Source organism: Lissotriton helveticus, chromosome 7, assembly GCF_964261635.1.
Source record: "Lissotriton helveticus chromosome 7, aLisHel1.1, whole genome shotgun sequence".
NCBI lineage: Eukaryota > Metazoa > Chordata > Amphibia > Caudata > Salamandridae > Lissotriton > Lissotriton helveticus.
Window position 1 is genome coordinate 695,606,626 of NC_136068.1, and position 20,082 is coordinate 695,626,707.

The window sequence follows — 20,082 nt, forward strand, 5'->3', positions numbered from 1 at the left end:
TGTCTGTAAATCGTATGTTTTGTCCCAAATTTCTGTCCTGAATTTTGACCTTCTGTCCTGAATTTTTGTGCTGAATTTTGACCCTTTGTCCTGCATTTTTTCACTGCCCGTCCTGAATTTACTACACCCATGCCAGTTGGTCACCCTAAAAGTAAGGGTAATTGCCATAGCCTCCCCCGGGGGTTCGGGCTCTCACTGGGAGTCCGTGGAAGACAGGAATCCTCACCTGGGTCATGCGTGATGCGCACCTGCGAGATAGCCTAATTTAGACAACCGCGAGGAGAGCCGGGGAGCGTGACACGCAGGCTTGAAGCGCACGGGCACGCGGGTGAAAGGACCCCGGGCCTCGAAGAAACAGCGGAGGAGTCTTGGGCTTTGCCTCCACTCCAGTGATACTTACCCCACATTCCTCCGGAGCAGCAACTCTGAGGGGGGCAAAACCTTTCTTTAAGACGCCGAAGTGAGAATCCAGAGCTGGAGCTGCCTCGGCGACGCCCATGAAGGCGACGGTTAAGGCCGTTTATATCAGTCACTTCGGGGCGCACCGCAGCGGGGCTGTCTTGCAGTATGGCGGCGGCGGCCGAGGCCCGAATAGGACGAGGGGCCGTCTGGAAGCGTGCGGACAGGACGGCGGAGCCGAGAAGGGTCGTGGGGAGACCCAGAAGGATGTGGGCGGGGAGGCGGCTGAACACGGGGGTGTGAGCGACAGTGGGCGCAGTAAGAAAAAGAGGTTTCCGCGGGGCCACTGCGACGAACGTGAAAAAGGCGGGACAACCTCTCACGAAGAGGCCTGCCAGCGCATAAATATCAGAAACTACCCCAACGCCAAAAGCCTGCGGAAACGCCAGACAGCGTTACCTACTGAGAAGCCTGTTCAGCGGAGGGCAAATGCAAAACTAACGTCGAGGCAGAGGGACCAAGCGGATGGTGCTGGAGAGGACGGGGACAGCTCCCTCCTGGACACTCAAAGGAAACGCATGCATGCCCGCGACACTGACGCTATCCCTCGTCCTGGTAGTGTGACAAAAGCGGCGCACACAACAAAGCCAGAGCAGTTGCAGGAAGCCTCTATTCCCGACAGGTTTCAGGGGATTCGAGAGGATCTTGGTATCCCAGGTGGGCTCGTCAAGGACCAACTGACCACTCGAGAGAGCAAGCAAACTGATTACCGGGAGAACATAGTTGCCAAGACGGCCAAGGGACTCTCAAAACCCAAAGGAAAGGAAAACCTGTACAAAGAGGTGATCTCCCCTGGAGAGGCCGTGGAGAACAGGCCGACTACAATACCCTGCTGCTCTTCGAGTTCTGGTTCCTACAGAGATGGTATGAAGAGTGTGCGATAGATAACAGTGTCATGGTTTTTATGTCGCTTTTATTTACGTGTATTGTAAATTGACCGTTCATTCATGTCCCTCAGGCTCTGAACCATGTTAGGGAAGGTGTGTTGTGGAACACATAGGGGGGGGAGTGCTTGGTTGGCGATTGGTAGGTTTCAGCATGGCTTCAGTAAAAATCATTTTGGGGATGTACGTGAATGACCAGTGCTCTTAACTTGTCCTAAGTCATTCCGAGTCGTGTAAGGACGGTAAGAGGAGTAAGAAATGGAACGCATGCACTTTTAATTAAATTGACTGTTCTTAGGTATTGACTTGGTCTGAACAGAATCCACTAAGAAGCTACTGAGAAGCAGCCTATGGCATGCACTGGATAGGGCAATTGATTGCTACTACAAATCTCCTGTGTGATAAGCATGCATACATACATTGTCTTTAGCGAGACCCGACACAGACCTGCACAGGTGAAACACAGCCATAGGACATGCTCTTAAGGGAGCACCCAGGGTGGAAAGAGAACTCAATAGAAATAGTTATATGCAGCATCAGAAATAGGTTCATATGACTGATGCAGGTGTAACTGGGTACTTTCACATGTAATGAATATGGACAGTGACCTTTAAGGTGATACCAGAAGTAAAAACAACAGTTGATGGACAGAATGCAGAACAATGTTATGTTATGTTAATTGAGGCTTTTTAAGCGCACTAACACCCGAAGGTTTCTTGGCGCTGACTGGCGAGACATGTGAATGAACAGAAAAGAATTTATTCAGAAAGGGTAAACAGAAGAGTCTTAAGGAGTTTCCTGAACTGAAGAAGGGAATTGCTGGATTTAATAGTCAGAGGAAGGGAGTTCCAAAACCTGGGGGCAAGAAAAGCAAAACGACGGCCTCCAAATTTATGAAGTTTAAATTTGGGGATGACAACCAAGTGATGGGAAGCTGAACGAAGGGAGCGGGCAGGTTGATACAGGGTAATCCGGGATTTCAGAAAAGCAGGGCAAGGACAGTGAAGGGATTTGAATGCCAGGCAGCCCATCTTGAAGGCCGCTCTCTCCTTCACTGGCAACCAATGGAGCCTGCGAAGCAGGGGCCTTGCCGATTGCCACTTAGGGATCTTAAATATGAGGCGGGCTGCCTGGTTTTGGACCACCTGAAGACGGTGTATAAGGAAACGTGGGAGTGCATGGTAGAGGGAGTTAGAAAAATCCAGGCGCGATATGACAAGGGACAAAACGACCTGACACAGGGTCATACATTCACCCCAGTACAGAGATCTGGGCCTAAATCCATCGTTTTTGGTACTCCACACCACCCCAGTTCAGACATGGCCATATGCAAATCAGTCTTGACCCTGTGCCTCATGGGAACAGTCCAGCCCGAACTGCCAAGCCATGTCTTCCCTGGACCGGAATCAAGCATCCTAGGACCGGTTTCTGGCTATCAGCCGTCATCAGCCAAGATAGCTTGACTCCAGTCGCAGCAGAGCAGCCCTTAGCATGCAGTGGTTACAGGCAGCCAGTATAATTGCTCTGTAGTGTCCACCCAAGAACAACAGGAAGGAGCCAACAACAAGCTAAGGAGACAGCTAGCCGTTGTATTAATTCTTAGCAAAGAATCAATTTGGAAATAAATAAGAGTAACCTATACGCGAGTGCTGGAGAAACTAGGCCACTGCTAATGAGATTTAGAGCCTATACTGATAGGCAAAGCAGCAGAGAAATGTAGCTGTAATTAATGCATTTTAGCAGAACTGGTTACAGACAGCCAAGGCCCAAACATAGTAATTGGCGTGAAAGCCAAGAAAAAATAAATATACACAGCATGAATAATTGTGGCAAATTATAGCTCAAGGGTGTGTTACCAAAAACTCAAATTTGAAGGAAAATTCACACCATGTCATAGACAAATTGGTAGTCCGGACCTATTTCAGACTTTGGTCCTTATTTCAAGTTTGGCAGAGGGGATGCTCCGTCAAAATATATCTGATATCCCTTCTGCTGTATTACAAGTGCCATAGAATATAATGCACTTGTAATATAGCGGATGGGGCACCATTTGTGATGGAGTATCCCGTTTTCCAAACTCTAAATAAGGACCTTTGTTTGCAAGTGGTTCATCCAGTAGTGGCAGGCGAAATCCATGGACATGCACTCCCCCTGGAGTAAAAGAGTAATAAACCCACATGCTGTCAGGACTGGATGCCAAAAAGGTCTGTCAGGTCCTGCTCTTGATTGACCAAGGTGTGGGCGACTTGCCATAGAATATAATGCACTTGTAATATAGCGGATGGGGCACCATTTGTGATGGAGTATCCCGTTTTCCAAACTCTAAATAAGGACCTTTGTTTGCAAGTGGTTCATCCAGTAGTGGCAGGCGAAATCCATGGACATGCACTCCCCCTGGAGTAAAAGAGTAATCAACCCACATGCTGTCAGGACTGGATGCCAAAAAGGTCTGTCAGGTCCTGCTCTTGATTGACCAAGGTGTGGGCGACTCCAACGAGTAGCCATGGTGTCCTGTTAACTTAATAGTACAATTGATAGATGTCAAGTTTCTCTGCAAGAGGGTGCCAGCTAGGAGGAAAAATATAAATGTTTAAAAAAGCTCCTTGGCAATCTTGAAGATGAAGTTCAATATAGAAATGATTATCTTCCAAATAGGAAAGCGCTACGCAAGAATATCCAGCAGTAGGCCCAGTAGAACATCCTAAAGCAAGGAGCAAAAATCCAGGCCAAAATGGTAGTAATCAGGGTGAAGAATGTGATGAAAAGTAAGGGAACAAATGCATTGTGGTATATCCATCACATATGTGTGCACTATAAAGCTATGGAGAAAACCAAGGTTATTTCCAATGCCTGTAGGGTTTAGAGGATCCTAGGTCGGAGTATAACCTCCCATGTCAAAACATGAAACCACAAAAAATACTTCAACAGACCATCATGTGGTCAGAGAAAAGAGTACTTAAACTCGAAAAGGGAAGTATCCAGTGTGAGGATAGGTGTCTAACTTCACCAAAAGGTGAGGAAGGAAGCAATTCCTTTTTTTTTAGTTACCCTCACACACCCTAGTGGTGTCATGCTTCGTCATCTGGTCTCCCGGACGCCTACAAGGTGACAGACAGTGGATTAGTCCAATATGCTTAATACTACTTCAATATCCTGCCTCTGAGATGCCAAGGAGAGGGTGTCTGTCCAACCAAACCTTTTTTTTAGATCCACTCATATGCATATACCTTCGACTCCTGGCTTGGATGAATGGACCTCAGTTAATCCACCTTCAATTTATGACCATAGGGGGTTCCATCATTAGATGGGGCACATGTCTAACTTGTGCACAACTAGGGTACCACCATTTTTCAACACCTTGTGTTTGTATCCTTTCAGCTACTTTTTGGTCATTAACCCCCTTAAAGCTGGCATCAGCTACTGGCCGACACGTACTACCCCACAGTGCAACAGTCAGTCAATGCTGAGGAAGTTTTGTTTTTGAAGGTTCCTTTTTTATTTCCAAGTGCAGGGCTGAATCAGAATCACTTCCACTTCAGCGTCCACCCCTTGCCACGCCATTGTGATGTCATTGCCTCCCACCGGAGCATTGGAAGTAGCAGGTGAGAGCTGTCTCACACATCCGGTTACGTTTTCAGGGCAAAATCAGTGCCCCCAAACATGAAGGAGGGGAAAGGGAGAGTTCCTGCATAGCTGCTCTCAAACAAATTCCTGCTTATAGATTGCGGAAGCGCTGCGATCCATGAGTAGGCATCCACTGGCCCATTGGTATAAAGTCCGGATGTCCAACTTGGGAGCATAATGGAACTTTGTACATGTTTATTTTCCCCTGAAGGGCGCGCACAAGTTCTGGTGGTGGCGCCTCATGATCTTGACAGTGTTTGATTTTCACTGGGAGCGGGAGGGATTGTGCCTCCCAAAGAGGAAAATACATTTCAGATTTTAGGCCTACGGTCGACCCCCTTGGGGGCATATCATTTATTTGGTCTGGATGGTTTGTTTTCCCCTGGGGGTGAACTGCCTCAAAGGATGGAAAAATAGGTCCCCATGGGAGAACAAACACTCCACAAATAAAATGTTGCCTTCACAGGCGTTTGTAAACCTGTTTTATAGAGCGATGGGCATGTTTTACTGATATTACCACAACCATCGCCTGCCGCAAGCATAATTGCATGCAGTCTTTCATACCTTGCAAAACACCTATACTGTCTTTAGAAGTGCAAAAAAAACCCAATGTGGATATGTTGGCTGAAATGGATTATTTGGTTTGCTAATAATGTTTGCTGTCATGTGACAAACAGAATTGTATCACATTTGGCAGAGAGCTAGATCTTTATCCAGAAAGCAGGCATTTTTGTCATTTGGCGTATAGCCATTCAGTAGTTTCTGAGAAATAGAGGTACAAAATATATGTATATTTAACTCTATGAGCCAACAGATCAAAAGATTGAATCTGCTTGGCTGCTGTCAACAGTAACCAAGATTTTGCGGCAGCCATTTTAGGAATTAGGGACTTATTGCAAAGCCCCATGCTCCAATTTTCGTCACTTTTTCCATGTTAAGAGTGAAGCAAAAGTGGCGCAAGGGGCTTGTAAATATGCCCCTTAGTCCTTTGTCATGAAAACATAATAAATAGAACATATGGGTGATGCAGTGTAGGGATACTCTGACTCTCTTGCCTGGTTGCGGGGGGCAAAACACATTTTCTATTAATGGTACAGCAGTAGACCTGCAGATCTTCAGTGCCCTTAAAAACTGTGGATTTTCTCCCATTTCAAACAAAAGCCCCCCGAGGTGGGCCAGGGCCTATGGGTAGGCACATTTTTTTTTATTATGGAGGGTGCTAGGACCCTTTCCCTGGGTAAATTAAAAGGCCCCGGAGACCACCCTCCTCCAGCCATACCCTAGGGCGATGCCATTATTTTGGCGAGGGGCATTCAGCCGCACTCCTGAACCCTTAAAAAAGGCACTGGAGACCATATTATTTGGGGGTCAATTTAACTAAATTTGGCAGAGGTATGTGCAAATCTCCCCCACCTGAAGCAAGGTAAAAGGCTGCAGAGACCACACCCCTTGGGGTCCCTGTGAAATCTGGGGGGCATGAGCCTCCCTGCCCCAAACCATAGCATGGCTCCGGAGACTCAATCCCCTTGGACCCGAAAAGGGCTAATGTCCCAGGGACCCAACCACTGGGACACTGTCTTGTTCCCTGCCGGGGACAGCACAAGCAGGAAATATAAATTGAATTCCCTGCCTGTACTCTTCTGGACAGGGAACATAGTTTGGATGCTGGTTGGGATGGGTGCTGGCTGGGGAGCCGGTGGGACCGCGTGGCCTTTGGGCCTCCCCCGGGGGAACCCAATGTATGGATTAGATTTTAGGGTGCCGCAGGTGAGGCTGGGGCACCGAAAAGATACCAACATTGTTTCTAAAAAATCAGTCCAGGACTATGAAATCACGAAACAGCTGCTCATTTCATATTCACTGCCCCTGGCAGTGAGTTAATGCCCTGCGTTTAATATTTATATATATATATATATATATATATATCGATTTTCGTGTTGACCCTAGAAGGGAGAGGGGCACCACAAAGCATTTCTTTAAATGTGAGGGGGCGCAAGGCAGTATAGCAGCTCCCTAGGAACATTTAAAAAATAGCTGTACTAAGTCTCCTGGCTCATTGAATACATCACTCCAGGAGAAGTGACCATGTTTTTTTAAAAGCTCTCTATTCTTGAGCTGGAGTGTATGTGTCTCTTGTTGATGGTCCTAAGGCTACATTTTCTGGTCCCAAGAGTGTAAAAAAACAAAAAGGAAACTCAAAAAATAAGTAGGGGTATTCACAATAAAAATACTTTGTTTAAAATATTTACTTAGAATATTTTTAAGACAGTAATTGTTATTAACATTATTATGTATGTACTTAGAAACACATTGAATTATAATTGTTGATCAATTATTGTGGTGCTTTCTGAATGATGTCAAGAGGTCTCACTTTATATAGGTTAATGTGCTGACTGTATGCTAAAGCCAATAGGCCAGCCTTTTTTAATGTATTCCGACCCTTTGAGAAAGCCAGTAGGTCCGACTTACTTAAACTACATTCCTTTATATTGTTATAAAAAAAAACTGAAATTCTCTCAAAGAACAAATGTTAAAGCTACGTTACTGTTAGGTGAAAATATCAGTTCAAACATAATGTTTTAAACCCAAAAAGACACTGAAATTCACCAGTTATAGGTAACTATAACTCACACCCTTGCCACACACTACTTACCTCACATATTACATCACTCATGATATATTATATGACATCATTGATAACACTACTGATTACGTCTGAAATTACATATATATATATATATTTTTTTTGCAGAGGTTTATATAGTGCGAACTTGACCCGAACTGTGCATGGTGGGGGGCAAGTTGTGGTTACTTGAGTGTAATATAACTAGTTAATGTTAGTGTTTTTTCAAATTTCGAAAGTTACATTTTAACTGACATTTTCACCTAACTTGACGAGTCTTCACTACATTTTCAAAAAAGTTCAGTCCTTTTTTGGTTCAGCTGCCGTGTTGAAAGTCACAGGGTGCTCCATGAACCAGGGGCCGAGAAAAAAGGGGATCCTAAAGCACCTTTTTCCCATATTAAGTCTACGGGGACTTTTCATTTTTTGAACACGACTGCAGCCTGAACCCATAAACGTAATACAACAAATTTGGCAGAAAGCTAGATGTTGGTCCAGAAAGCATGCTTTTTGTGATTTGATGTAAATCTGCTCAGTAGTTTCAAAGATATTTAAGTTAAAAAAATAGATATCTGGTAGCCCAAACATCTATTGAAAAGCTACTGAAATTTGATTGACTGTCAACAATTCAAACAGTGAGTGTTGGCAGCCATCTTGGGACCAATATACACGATATCACCCCATTGAAATGCATTGTAGTGAATGGCAGGTTTTGAGAGTAACAAAAACGAGAACGTATAAAGGCAATAACAAATTTTAGTTGCAAAATATGTCATTTGTTGATGGCACCATACACATTTTAAGAATAGTGATGTGTTCTAAGGTGATTTTACATTTTGAAACGCCTTCTGCCAGGATTTCATGAATCATGTTTGAGAGAAAACTTTTTTCTCATTATTTTCCCATAGAGTTTATGGAAGGTGCTCCAGAAGATAAAATGCAGAGCATATTTTCTGTAAATTCACACTTTCTTTCTCAGCCATATAAACATGTAGTCTGACATTCTCAGTAAATCCTGTACTTCCAACAGGAGCAGCCTTTCAGTTGATTCCGTTGTGTTCTACTGCAGCTTCCTAGAGTGTTCTAAAGAACAACTAGAGCGCTAACAGTCCTACTTATGATAAACGTATGGCACACCTGAAGCCATGTTGATTGAATCAAACTGATGGAACTGAAAACATTTAATTTAGAAAGGAGCAAAATGAGGGGTTTCAGTTTGTCGTAGAAATTATGGCTAGTACTGTAGAAAGAAAAATGGAAACACATTTTAAGTAAGTTCTCAAATATCTTCCTCTTCTATTTGAATAAAACATTCTGACTTGCAGACTAAAACATGCACATTCAAAACCAGCAGCAGATTGGCAGTTAACTCCCTAGTGATCACCAGCTTTACTATAGTGTTCTAATGAGCAACTAGAGTGCTAACATTCTGAATTTATGCCAAAAGTGTGGCACATCTGAACACTATCTTGATAGAATGGAATTAGAAAGCTGAAAACATTTTCTACTGAGGATACTGCAGTAAATGAGGAAATTAGGGAGCTACATAACAGATAAGTCTCCCAAGATGACCACTAGACTAAAAAGTGGATAAATATACCACATAAATCATACAAATGTAGCCAAAGTATAGCCCAATGTCAGAAGTGTGCAAAACACTTATTTCTTTTCTGTTGTTTTGCAGCATTATATAGCGCAGACTTGACCCAGAACTATTGGAGTGCATTACATGAGCATCATTACGCAAGGACACATTAATTTTGTTTTTAAGCATGGGGAGTTTGAGTGATTTGTCCAGAATCACAGGATGTTGAGCTGCTGCTGGAACTCAGGCCTGGTTCCCCAGTTGCAAAGTGAGCAGCTCTGGCCGTAACACCACATCCTCTCCTTCAAGTGTAACAGATAATCAAGTTATCAACTATATAAAAAAAACAAAGGTAGCAAATTATTTAAAAGTGCTTTCTTGCTATTTGAGAACTCAGAAAATATGTCCTCATTTTGGTTCATGTTAAGTCTGTGGTGAATTTTCCTTTTTTGAAAGTGACTACATCTCGAACTGCTGAACGGAATTACACCAAATTTGGCAGAAAGCTAGATGTTCTTCCAGAAAGATTGCTTCTGGTGATTTGGTGTAAATCCGCTCAGTAGTTGCAGAGATATTTACATTGAAAAATATAGATATCTTGTAGCCCAAAAACCTGCTAAAATGCTACTGAAATTTGATTGGTTGCCAACACTTCAACCCGGAAGTGTTGGCAGCCATCTTGGGACTCGGTTGAATCAAGACCCATAACAAACATTAAAAAAAATTAAAGGGGCCAGGGTAGAAACACCCTGACCACCAAGGCCTCTTGAGTGGTCCCACTGGGACACCCTAGGGCCCAAAACATTTTTAAAAAAAACATTTGAGTGGGATTGGCGGATATGGCCACATTTTCTTTTTTAAACGAAGCACAGGCTCCAGCACTTCGTTCATTATCTGCCCCAGGTGGGCCAGGTCCCGGGGCATTTTTTTTAATGGAGGGTGTCTAAAGGCCACCCCTCCTAGGGCTCAATATTGCCCCGGGGACCACCTACCCTGGAGCTTCTTAAAAAATAAAAAAAAAGCGGTACGGGCCTCCCCCTCTTCCCCGGGGACCACCATCTCCCGGGGCTCATAGTTTTAGAAATCAGGGGCTCTAGACCCCCCCAAGCCACTGGCACTGCCCCCTCCCCAGGGCTGCAACTATCAACAAAGTAGGGGCTGCGCGGACTTCCCCGCAGCCCGGGTGGTCGCCACCTCACCGGGGGCTTTCAATTTACATATTACAAGGGGGGCAGCAAGGATCCCCCTCAGCCCCGGGGACTGCCACTTCCCCGGGGTTTTAACCAGAAACAGTGCGAGGGCAACACAGCCCTTGAGACTACCACCTCCACAGAGATAAATCACACAGTGGAGGGGGCATGGCCACTGAAGACCTCTAAGAAATCGCGCTAGCTGGGACTTACTGAATGTAACAGGAGGAGTTGTTGTCCCCAAAGGACTACTACTGGTACCTTCAGTAAGGCCCACACTGCGGGATTGTGGAGAAGTCTTCGTGTCCCTCCTCCTTTCTCTACCACTCTGCAAACACGTCTCCTAGTGCACTACTAGTTGTGCATGAAGTACTCTTGGCTGCTGAGGGTTCTTGGGGGAGAATAACCCCTTTATTACCTCCAATAAGTATCACATAGCAGGATTGCTAATAGGTCTTCCGAGGCTACGCCTCCTTCCTCCACCACCTTGCAAATGCGTCTTCTGGCTCACTACTGGTTGGGGAATGAAGTCCTCTTGTACTCTCAGGGACCTTGGGGCCTACGCAGGAGCTGGTCAGAGACCCTGCCCCCTTTCTCTACCACTCTGCAAACGCTGTTACTACTTAACAAAGAAATTCGCTGAAAAAAGCAAAGGTTAAATGGAAGTTATAGTTAGGAAATGGATTAAAATAAACCTTTGAAATTGACTGAAAAAACAAAGGTTATAGAGATGTTATAGTTAGGCGCAGGTTCCACTCGTACGAAACCAGTGAAATTCAGCCGTATAGTTAGCTGAGCTAAATATAACTTGCACCCTCGCAGTGCACTGCTTATGACCTCCCCCATTACATCACTCATGACATGGTCTGTGACATTGATAATCATTCACTTATACAGTTGGTCACGTACCCACTGTTTCATCCATACAGGCACTCATACACCCACTGATTCACCAATACACCTTGGTATATATATTTAACACTCATACATTTTTTTTAAAGTAATCACAGTCACTGGATGATGTCATCAATGATGTCACTGCCCATGTCATGAGTGATGTAATATGTTAGGTTATAAGCAGTACATTGCAGTGGTGCGAGTTCTAGATAGCTCAGTTAACTATAGCTGCTGAATGTCACTGGTTTTGTACTAGTGGAACCTGAGCCTAACTATATCGTCCCTGTAACCTTAGTTTTTTTTCAGTGTATTTCTATGTTTCTTAAAATTCCATTTCCTACCTATAACGTCCCTGTAACATTAAAGACTTTGATAGAAAAGCAGACATTTGAGGCGAGCTGATCTAGAGTGTCGCTGGTGTTGAGAGTACTTTATACAGGAGCTGCTTTCCACCTAAACTTGAGAACTACCAGAGTTCTCTGCTTCTTTTTTGCATAATTCATTTGTCACTCTGTGTGTGTGTGTGTGTGTTCACTGAAAAAACAAAGGTTACATGGACGCTATAGTTAGGAAATGGTATAAAAAAACTCAGAAATTCCCTGAAAAAAATCAAAGGTTACAGAGTGGTTATAGTTAGGCTCACATTTCACTAGTACAAACCAGTGAAATTCAGAAGTTATAGTAACCTGAGCTAACTATAACTTACGCCCCTGCAATACACTGCTTATGACCTAACATATTACATCACTCATGACATGGTAAGTGATGAAATCACTGATGACTTCAGTGATGACATCACCCAGTGAGTGCAAGTGTTTTGTAAAAGCTTTTGAGTGTTAAACATATATACCAAAGGTACTACAAGAGTTAAAATAGTTTACTTTCTGTACTGCTAATGAGTGATATTATTTGTAAAATATATTATGTGAGTGGCTGTGTGACTGTGTGTATTTGTGTGTGAGTGTCTGAGTGCCGGGATGGGTGTGCAAGTGCCTGTATGGCAGAGGTCTTCAATCTGTGGGGCGCGACCCCCAAGGGGGGCCTGGAGTCCTGGGAAGGGGGTTGCGCATTCCCAGGCCTAACTTCTGCCTGGAATGCAAAACGTGCTCTTCCTTTTGGACAAATACAACCATGCTAGTTAAAATGCTTCAGCTGACATGAATTGAGTGTCATGTGCTGTAAAACTAAGAGGCCCAACAGACAGGTAAAACAATCCTCAAACTAAGCCTTCATGCCACGGTTCCTGCCTGCTTGCAAATATGTGTTTTTTTGTGTGGTGGTTAGCAACTGGGCTGTGAAGTGAGTGCTTTTAACAAAAACTATATTTAGACACTGCTTAGTACCCCTGAAAAGGTGCTGAAGGGACAGTTATGCAAAAAAATGCATTACTTACCCTCTGATATTACTCTAATCTACATTTTGGAAGCAAGTATAAAATAATGATTTACAAATTCACAGTGCTTTCTGTCACAGGCTGTGACCTCAAAGCACTAAAAATACACAAGTCACTATTTTCCACTGCACCAACCAATTTTAATTATGTGGCTCTCTGGTTGCACACAGGCCTATGCAGTGCATTAAATAATAGAGGTTATATAATGTACTGCATAATGAGTGCATTTACTATTGAGTAACAACTTTTTAAATGTATTTTTCATTAAAGCTACCCATTTATTTTGTATGTAGCTACCTGATGGTGGAAGACCTAAAAATGAACAAAATATATTAGGGCTGATTTATGAGAGCCTTGCGCCACTGAAGCGTCATTTTTTTTTAGCTTCGGCGGCACAATCATCTAAATCATATCTATGAGGCCAGGCAAAGTCACCCTGCATGGCTTTGCATGGCCTCATAGATATGGAGTAAGACAAAACAGCACAAGTCGCTGCGTTGCCTTACTCTATGTCAAGTAGGCATTCCATAGGCATTGCGGTGGGTGTTCCCACACAACACCCATGGATTTTGACGCTGCCCCAGAATTTCAAAAGCATGTAAACCTGAGGCAGTGCCAAACCTTATGCCTCACTACAGCAGGCGTAACGAGGGGAAATGCTTTAATTTCTCCTCGTTTTTTCCTCTTTCCATGTGTGCTGCATTCTGCAGCACACATGGAAAGAGGAAAAGTCCTCTCAGGATTGTTTTTGTGCAGGAAGGTGCCCCTTCCTGCACAAAAACCATCCGGCCTATGTTGGCGCTAGGCAGCAATTTGTGTGCCAACATAGGGGGAAATTTCATAAATAAGGTGCATTCCTGCCCTTTCACATTGGCGTAGGGCAGCGCTGCAATAAGACTTGCGGGCCGCCCTACGCCAGTGCCTCTTAAATGATACACCTTTTACCACGCCCCAACCACTGACCTTTGGTTTGCTAAACACAGTTTAATTTATTTTCCCAATGTATAAATGATTTGCTGGGGGAATTGGAGGCGTTTATGGTTGTCGATAGTTAGCAATAATGAGGAGGCTCAAGTTCTAGAAATTTTCGCCAGGAGGGGGTCCTTACGTCTAAAAGTTTTTGACAGGGGGGTCTCGGCATCAGAAAGTTTGAAGACCTTTGCTGTATGGATATATACGTAGATATGTGAGTAGCTGTGTGGTTGAGTGATTGAGCGATTGGCAGTGACTATGCTGGTGAGTGAGTTGGTGTGTCAGTGACTATGGGTGAGTGTGTGGGTGTCTGAATGGCTGTATCAGTGAGTGAGAGGCTGTGTAAGTGGCTGTATGGGTGGCAGAGTGGCTGTTTGGTTAAGTAAGTTGGTGTGTGAATGGATGTGTGGGTTAGTGAGCAAATGTGTACGTACTTGTATGGATCTGTGAATGGGTATGTAAGGGGTTGTGTGGGTGTATGAGAGAGTGTGTGGGTGCTTGCATGGGTGTGTGAGTGGATGTTTCAATTCTTTTAAGGACACAGAGGCGAGGATTAGGCTTTAACTTTCTCCAGTTTACTATACACAGCTGCCATTAAACATTATGTAGATCTCAACATTACACTTCATTTCCCATGAGTCATTGGAGAAAAGAAAGCAAAAACAGTTTATCCATTCCAAATGCCGCAGTTCCTCTCAAAGTTCTCTGCAGACGCTCTAGCCCCCTCTTACTTCAATCACAGCCAACTTTCCCAAGGATCGCGCTTGTTTATTTGAATCTGTCCCTGAGAAGAAAACCTAATCACATAAGATTCTGTTCCCAAAACTGTATTATCCCAAAGGATCATCAAATAATGCGGCAAATCAAAATACCTTTGACATTCCGAATAAGACAAGAAAATCATCAACAACTATTTCATTACATGTATAAAAATACAGGTACATTATCTGAACAAATTCTTATTATACCATTATATCATATTGGATGGGCATACCAATGAAATTGGAAGAGGGTTGGCTAATCCTTGCCTCCGTGTCCTTAATAGAATTGAAACTTTTCATTACAATAGCTAGGAAATTTTTCATTCTAAGTCATGACCGAAGGCAAGGATTACACTAGTTTAAAGCTTTTCCACCACAAGCGCCGCCAGGTTTGAGACTGGTTTGAATTTAAATCTTTTAAATGTAGAATCTGAGGACCTGTCTGGTGCATTGAGAATGTCCTCCAAACTAGATCCCAATTAAATTTTTAGGAGGCCATGGCCCTCTCACAGATTGAGCACTGAAATGGGAGATATTGATGCCAGCTTCTTGCATGGTCCATCTGACCCTCCTGGCAATGGTGGGGGATAAAACTGCTTTGTGAGGTTTAGTGAGAGCAATGAGTACGTGTTTTTTTGTCCTAGACTCATAAGCCCCCCTAACAACACATAACTTTTACAACATCTGAAAATGCTGGGTCTGACACAATTTTGGAATTACATTTTGTTCACCTGGAAATGTTATAATTAACTCCACTCCACCTGTTACTTCCAGAGCTCTCACATTCTGGACTCTTCAACAGGAAATCAAACACAACAAGGTGGCTGACTATGCCATCATCTGTTTTCTTGACAGTTACGTATTTGAAGGCCATGATCTGAACAAACATAGAACCTTATTAGCATCTCTTAATTTAGATTCTCTGGTTTTGGGTGGAAAAGACAACCTAATAACCCTCAGACTTTACAAACCAAAGGATGCTCTCCAACCGGGGGCCCGTCTGTCGGTGAGTGGCCAGCCAAACTTTCCGATATAAAGGTATTAATTGACCTACAAGCCAAAACCATCAGGAGCTAAGTCAGATAGAAAATTCGAAATGTGGACAACGTTTGGCACCAAGGGATCCAGTTGGTATTGATGACACCTACCCAACCATCGAGGCTAAGCAGAGCGGTATCTTTTATTCGTGCTATGTGCCCAGGCCTTGACGAGCAACTAAGCAGCCTCTCGTGAAATGCCTGAGACTTTCCAACAGTACCAGTAATCCTCCATGCCATGAGACAAGAGAGCCTGCTACGACCAGTGATGAGGATTCCTTTTGGGATCCTGGGGAGACCCTGCAACAGGGGTAGAGGGATTGGAATATCCCCGAATGTTTCATCAGAACTGGAAATCAGAGTTTTTTTTTTTTAAGTGTTCCAAAACCTTTATTTCTAAAAGAATGATGCATTACATTCTCAGACACAATAAACTGCTCAGCAGAGACAATGAATCCAACAAAAGAGTATCAAATGCAATCTTCCTTCCAATGCTTAACTCCCACCCCACCCCATCCAAAAACCAACTCCCTCCCTCCCCCCCCCCAGCACGCTAAAGAGGAAAGAGTTCATCAGGTCGGCCATATAAAAGTTCAAAGTACAAGTGTCCATTCATAGAATGAGTGAGTGTCTCTGGCTCCATAGCCCGAATATCTATACACAGATCCGCGGCAGATCCATCTTCACCTCCATCCAATTTGCCTCCCCGTTCCCACCTGCCCCCCCCCCATCACTGTCTAATCTCTCAGCTATTCACAATCATACTTCTTGCGTTCCTTCCTCAGTCTCCCCCTCACTGCTTACCTGCTGCAGTAAGTAAGTTGTCAGGGGACCCCATATATCCCGTGGCCTCGACCTCGCAGGCAGTTGTTCTGCATACTCATGTAAGTATTCTTGCCAAGTAGACATGTCAGGGAGCCACTCTTTAAACTTCAGGGCCCTTCCTCTTCCTCATCTGCAGGCTACCTGTCGTCTTGCCAGGAGAATACCTATGGCCAGGAACTGTTTCTGAGGCGTTTGTATGTCTCTCGTCAGGCCCAGAAGAGCACTTTGGGGAGTTGGTGCTAGCGGTATGGCCACCATACTAGTTAATCCCGAAAATACCTCCTCCCAGAATAAGGCTACCTGGGGGCATCTCCATGCCAAATGCATGAAGTCCGCCTCCCCTTGACCACATCGTACGCATCTATCATCATCCCTAAGGTGAATCCTATACAATCGTGCGAGGGTATGATAGAGACGGTGCAGAAATTTATAGTGTACTAGACGAAGCCTACAGCTACTGGAGATAGCTTCCGCTTGAAGGCAAGACGCTTCCCACTGATCATCCGAAAGGGGACTATCTAAGTCCGCATCCCACTCCCGGCGAGCTCGAAAGAGATGAATGGGGGGCGCGCTGCGCACCCTTTTGTACAACATGGAGATGACATGTGTAGGGGCTTCAGATTGAAACATTAAGTGTAAAGAAGTAAACGTCTCCGGTTCATGCGGGAAATCTGGGGTTTGAGCCCGAACACTCTACCGCAGGCGTGTTTAGAGGAACACGTCCATGAAGGATTGCGGATGCTCACCAAAAAACTGCTCTTTGGAGCGGAATTCCCCCCCCCCTCATATAGATCACCCCATGTTTTCAATTTTAGTCTCTCCAGCATACGTTGGCAGATCAGTTCACTTGTGACAGGTAGCGGAGGGCAGTGGCTCAGAGGCACTCTAGGGGAGTACATCAGGCTTATATCCTCCGCCTTTGCCAACCAGTTCCAAGCCCGAACCGTGTAATCCACAGTGGAGGGATCTTCGCATCGCTCTTTAGCGGGCAAGAACGCATACTCAGAAGGTGGGGTAGGGGCCATGTAGCCGTCCTCAACTGCAAGGTGAGGCATATACGGGGGCGGGTGAAACCAGTACACCACAAAGTGTGCCTGCGCGCTATAATAGTATTGCTCGAAATTAGGGACATCAAACCCCCCTGCGCAGTACGGCAGCATAAGTGTAGTTAATTTTAGCCGTGCTTGCTTGCCCCCCCAAATAAGGCGCACTAACTGTGCATTGAGCGTGCGGAAGAAGAAGGCCCCGGGGTAGTAGGGGATGTTTATAAATAAGTATAAGAATTTCGGCAGTATGTTCATTTTAATTAGCGATATCCTCCCTGCCATTGATAGGGGTAGTTTAATCCATGCAGAGAAATTATCTGTAATTTTATCCATGGCCTGTTTATAATTAAGTCGCAGGAGAGCTTCCCGTTCCCTGGAGATGTGAATGCCTAAATATTTAAAGTCATCCGTCTCCCACTTCAGGGGGTATTCCAACGCGTGTGATGTAGTGTGGTCAGTCAAGGGGAATACCGCAGATTTATTCCAATTTATTTGTACTCCGGCCACAGCGCCAAACTTAGTGATTTCCCTCAACACTGGGTTTAGATTATCTTGTGGTTTGTTCACATACAGCGTGATGTCATCTGCATAGAGCGACACGAGCAGCTGCCTGGAGGGGTATATAAGGCTCCTATGGTTATAGTGCTGGCGCAGTTTTGCGGCAAGGAGCTCTATCGCTAGTGCGAATAAGACCGGAGAGAGAGGGCACCCCTGTCTAGTGCCTCTGTTAACCGGGAAGTTTGCAGATCTGGAGCCATTAAGGAGGACTCTGGCGCACGGCTGGGTATACAATAACTGAATCCAGTTTACAAAGGAGTAGGGCATCCCCATGCGGTGGAGCACCCCCATCAGGTAGTCCCATTCGACAGAGTCGAACGCTGTGGTGGCGTCCAAAAAGACAGCCACTGCCGCACTCTTTGGGCCAATGTCTTGTAGGACCGCCAGGAGGGTACGCAAATTATGCGCTGTAGCCCGGTGGGGCACAAATCCCCCTTGGTCAGGTAAGACTAGTTTTTCTAAAAGGAGGTTAAGCCGCGTCGCCAAAACTTTGGCAAGGATTTTGGTATCGCTGTTGAGTAGCAAGAGAGGACGATATGAATCACTCAGTGACGGTGTCTTACCTGGCTTCAATAGGGACATTATTTGTGCCTCCCGCATTGTGGCAGGATGGCGCGCTTCCTCCAGGGCCACGTAAAACACTGCTTTAAGTATGGACGCCAGAGTAGTCACGTAAGCTTTATAAAAGTCTATGGGGAGACCATCTGATCCCGGCGCCTTCCCTCATTTCATGGACATAATGTCTTCTGTGATCTCATCAACCTCAAGTTAGTGCGCTAGGAACTTACGCCGCGCGCCCCCAAGCCACGCCAGCCCGATGTCTTCCAGATAGTTCCCAAGATCAAGCGGAGTACCCCTCTGTGACGAATAGAGCTTGGTATAGAACCCCACCATGATTTCCATTTGGTATGGGAGATTGCGATAAAACTGACCCTGGTCATCTTGCAATTCCAAGATATAATTGTTAAACCTAGGGGCACGGATCGCGCCAGCAAGTGCTCTGCCCGGCCTATCCCCCTCCCCATACACTCGGGCCACGTGGTATTTCCCGTGGAATTTACAATCCCTACCAGCTGCTTCGTCATATTCCGATATTTTCTCTCTCAAGTTGGCGCGCTTTTCCCCAGTGCCTGTGCCAGCGCTTATTTCCCTCTCCAATGTTTTCAGTTCCTTTTCAAGGTTTTGTAACTCCCTCCGAAGGTCCCGAAGTATACCGCCCCCTTCGCCATGCACCACCCGCGTACTGTCACCTTGAATGCCTCCCATACCGTTGTGAGGCTCGCAACAGAATCGGTGTTCCTGCCGAAAAAGTCCTGTATGTCTAGTTCAATTTCCGTTTTGAACACCGTATCCTGCAAGTGACTTGGATTAAGTGGCCATCCCAGGAAGGGGAAAAGGTCCACCGGAGGGTTAATCGTTACAAATACAGGGGAGTGGTCTGAGTAAGTGCGGGCTAAGTGCATTGCTCTGCCTATCCAGTGCGCCATACCCAGTGCTACAAATACATAATCTAGTCTGGCCCATGTGTTATGTACTGGTGAGTGGTGAGTCCCTTCTCTCTTGGATGGGTGCAGGTGTCGCCATATATCTACCAAGTAATCTGACTTTAAAATGTGTTGTAGGGTACGATGCGTTGTGGTATAGTGCGCTGCCACAGCATGGGAGCGATCCCATTTGGGATCTGACACCGCATTAAAATCCCCCCCCCCCCCCATATGATATAGGGAATACACAATGTGTTAAGCTTGCCTCTGAGCACAGGGAGGGGATGGGCATCATCTATATTAGGGCCGTAATAATTTACAATTACAGTTTCGTGAGAATTCAGCCTCCCCCACAGTAAGCAATATCTCCCTTTTGGGTCAAGATCCAGTCCTCCCTGCACAAATCTCACCCCCCTCTTAATAAGGATAGCAACCCCTCTGGAGTAATTGGAGTAGAAGGCAAAGCAGCGGTGAGATGCCCATCGTGAGGCGTACAGAGTTACCCTGCAATGCGGGAAGTGTGTCTCCTGTAACAGGGCTATATGTGTATTGTGGTGATCTAAATAACACAATATCTGCCTCCACTTTCTCGGGTCATTTAGGCCCCTGACATTCTAGGACCCTACATTCAAATCACTACTTTCTCCACTGCTGTTGGCCATTATTCTTATCAAATGCAATCAGCCTATTGTGAGAGTCATACTCGTCTTGCCCCACCTTATAGCGTGCCTGAGCCCTCCCTTC

General features: G+C 45.1%; 1 protein-coding gene across 2 annotated transcripts in view; it reads left to right on the forward strand.

Annotated features, from left to right (window-relative positions):
• Positions 1–217: 217 nt before the first annotated feature.
• LOC144766978 (uncharacterized) overlaps positions 218–20,082 on the forward strand; it is a 353,584-nt gene continuing 333,719 nt past the window's right edge. Inside the window, exon 1 of one of the 2 annotated variants that reach the window (XM_078650650.1) lies at positions 218–1,323. In XM_078650650.1, coding sequence (XP_078506776.1) covers positions 498–1,323 — 826 coding nt within the window. In that variant the 5' untranslated portion in view covers positions 218–497. The remainder of the gene's footprint in view (positions 1,324–20,082) is intronic. The other variant, XM_078650649.1, reaches the window with a different exon arrangement.